Source organism: Didymella exigua, assembly GCF_010094145.1.
Source record: "Didymella exigua CBS 183.55 unplaced genomic scaffold M421scaffold_49, whole genome shotgun sequence".
In the NCBI taxonomy this organism is placed as follows: domain Eukaryota; kingdom Fungi; phylum Ascomycota; class Dothideomycetes; order Pleosporales; family Didymellaceae; genus Didymella; species Didymella exigua.
Genome location: NW_022984823.1, coordinates 133004 through 135518, shown reverse-complemented (window position 1 = coordinate 135518; position 2515 = coordinate 133004). Strand labels below are relative to the sequence as shown.

General features: G+C 47.8%; 1 protein-coding gene across 1 annotated transcript; it reads left to right on the top strand.

Annotated features, from left to right (window-relative positions):
- Positions 1-319: 319 nt before the first annotated feature.
- Positions 320-1674, top strand: M421DRAFT_405667 (P-loop containing nucleoside triphosphate hydrolase protein; the record flags this gene model as incomplete). The annotated part of the gene is made up of 2 exons (XM_033590297.1): positions 320-1298; positions 1385-1674. The coding sequence occupies 2 exons, from the start codon at positions 320-322 to the stop codon at positions 1672-1674; spliced, it is 1269 nt and encodes a 422-aa protein (XP_033443767.1).
- Between the last annotated feature and the right edge of the window lie 841 nt (positions 1675-2515).

Below are 2515 nucleotides of genomic sequence, written 5' to 3'. Positions count from 1 at the left end.
GAGGTGTTTTCCACTGTTCGTACGGTCCACTCTTTCTGGCTCAATCCGCTCTTGTCCAGCAAATACGACAAGCTCCTTGGCGATGCCATGAAGGTTGGCTGAAAGAAGTCGCCAAACTACTCAGTCTTGTTTTCGTCTGAGTTCTTCTGCGTCTATTGTGGGTACGCCCTGGCCTTCTGGCAAGGCATTCATTGATACCACAGCAGCGAGATAAGTAAATCTGGCGATGTGTAAGTCATTAAACTATTATATTCTGAAAAATCACTAATGATGTTCTAGCATTGTGGTCATCCTTGCTGTCATTTTTGCTGCGACAGCAATGACCCAGATCGCACCACAGATCCTAGCTTTCACTAAAGCCTCTTCTTTAGCAGAAGAGATGTTTAGGACTATTGACCAACAATCTGAGATTAACCCATTGAGTGAAGAAGGGCAAGTCCCCATGACATGCATTGGCGACATAAAAATCGAGAACGTCAGTTTCGCGTATCCTGCTAGGCCTGATATCACCGTCTTGAATGGCCTGCAGCTATCAGCTCCTGCTAACAAGACGACCGCGCTAGTCGGCGCAAGCGGATCCAGGAAGTCTACCATCATTGGCCTTCTAAAACGATGGTACAATCAGTCAAGCGGCACAATCTTTCTCGATGGTATTGATATCCAGGAGCTCAAATTGCATTGGCTGAGGACAAGTGTGCGATTGGTGCAGCAAGAGCCAGTACTATTTGCAGGAACAGTATATGACAACGTTGCTTACGGACTCTTTGGAACACCAAAGGTTGACCTTCCAGAGCCCGAACAGCGCGCACTGGTTGAAAAGGCCTGCAAGGATGCATATGCTGTCGAGTTCATCGAACGTCTGCCGAAGGGCTATGATACTGAACTTGGTGAGCGAGCAATCAATCTTTCTGGTGGACAGAAGCAAAGGCTTGCTATTGCACGCAGCATCGTCTCTGAGCCTAGGGTCCTTCTTCTGGACGAAGCTACAAGTGCACTGGATCCTAATGCTGAGAAGATCGTACAGCAAGCCCTCGATCGGGTATCGAAGAATCGAACGACAATCGTCATTGCGCACAAATTGTCTACGATTCGTAATGCAGACAACATAGCTGTCATGGCAGATGGTGCTGTAGTTGAGCAAGGTACTCACAACGATTTGCTTGCTCACAATGGTGCTCACTCTCGCCTTGTAAGGGCGCAAGATCTTGGCGATGCCGGTGCCGAAGATGACGAGAGCATGAGAGAGAAAGAAGGCGACACCAGAATGGAGCTTGTCCGAACGCAGACGCAGACGTCTGGTATGGGAAATGCAACAACGGAGCGAGCCAATGACGGTATCCACTATAATCTCGTTCATTGCATCTGGATTATCTTCAAAGAGCAGAGGCACCTCTACAAAATGAGCCGCGTCTACTCCTTTTAGACGAAGCTACGTCCGCACTTGACACGGAATCCGAGAAGATTGTACAAGCTGCACTCGAGAAAGCGAAGAGCGGTCGCACCACCATCGCAGTTGCCCATCGTCTGAGCACTATTAAAGACGCTGACTGCATCATCGTATTTGTGAGAGGGATGATTGTCGAAAGCGGCACACACAAATACTTGCTGGCGAAGCGTGGTGTCTACTATGAGATGAGCCTAGGGCAGAGCCTCAACAAGCAGATACTGACCTAACAGGAAAACGACATGTAAATTAGATCTAATTAAACCTAATCTTAACTCAAGACATGGCCAAGCGGTGCCTCATAGTCCTGTCCCACGTTGGAGCTTCGCACGTTACTGAGTCACGTCACAAGGCTGTGATAGTCCTTGCAGTGACATGCATGATTGTACTGGTGGACCTACCCCAGACAATATGAGTGTATGTACGTACTGCCTATCTCACGTTTGAATGTTAGTGGACAAGCATAATTGGAGCGCTGCAGTTGCGGTCGGCTTCGCTATCCCTTGGACGGATGTGCAAAGCCTGTACTCGCTAGTAATGGGGTTAGCGTTATGACTGCACATCCTATAAAATTAGAGGTATCTTTAAGGGCCGAATTGCTATCCTCTAGTTGCGCCGAGACGATATTTTGTGCAGGTGAAGGATGTATAGCAAGGATATATAGCTGTTGCTGCTTCTGATACTATGAACAAGATAACTAACAGCAAGCCTAAGACCGCTGCAATTTTTATGCTGCAGATCGAAAATGGAAGAATGTATACTTTAGAAACGTCATTAGACTAATTGCAGCTTTGTACACTTGCGTTGTTGAAGTGCAGAGAGCTCGAACTAATGATCTGATTTGCCGTGGGAGGTTATTCGAACCGGTGGGATGGGCTTTACCAAACTTACACAGAGGGACGAACGATGGTCTGTAGAGACCGTTGCGGCCTCTGAGAGATGTGCTATCACGCCATTGAGATGGAAATTGCAAAAAAATCACGTTCTCGCTGTGTGTGGTGTTTCCAAGACCTCGCAGCACGTGATAGTTGGAGGTCGGGATCGACGACAACCATAAATAGCCAGACCAGC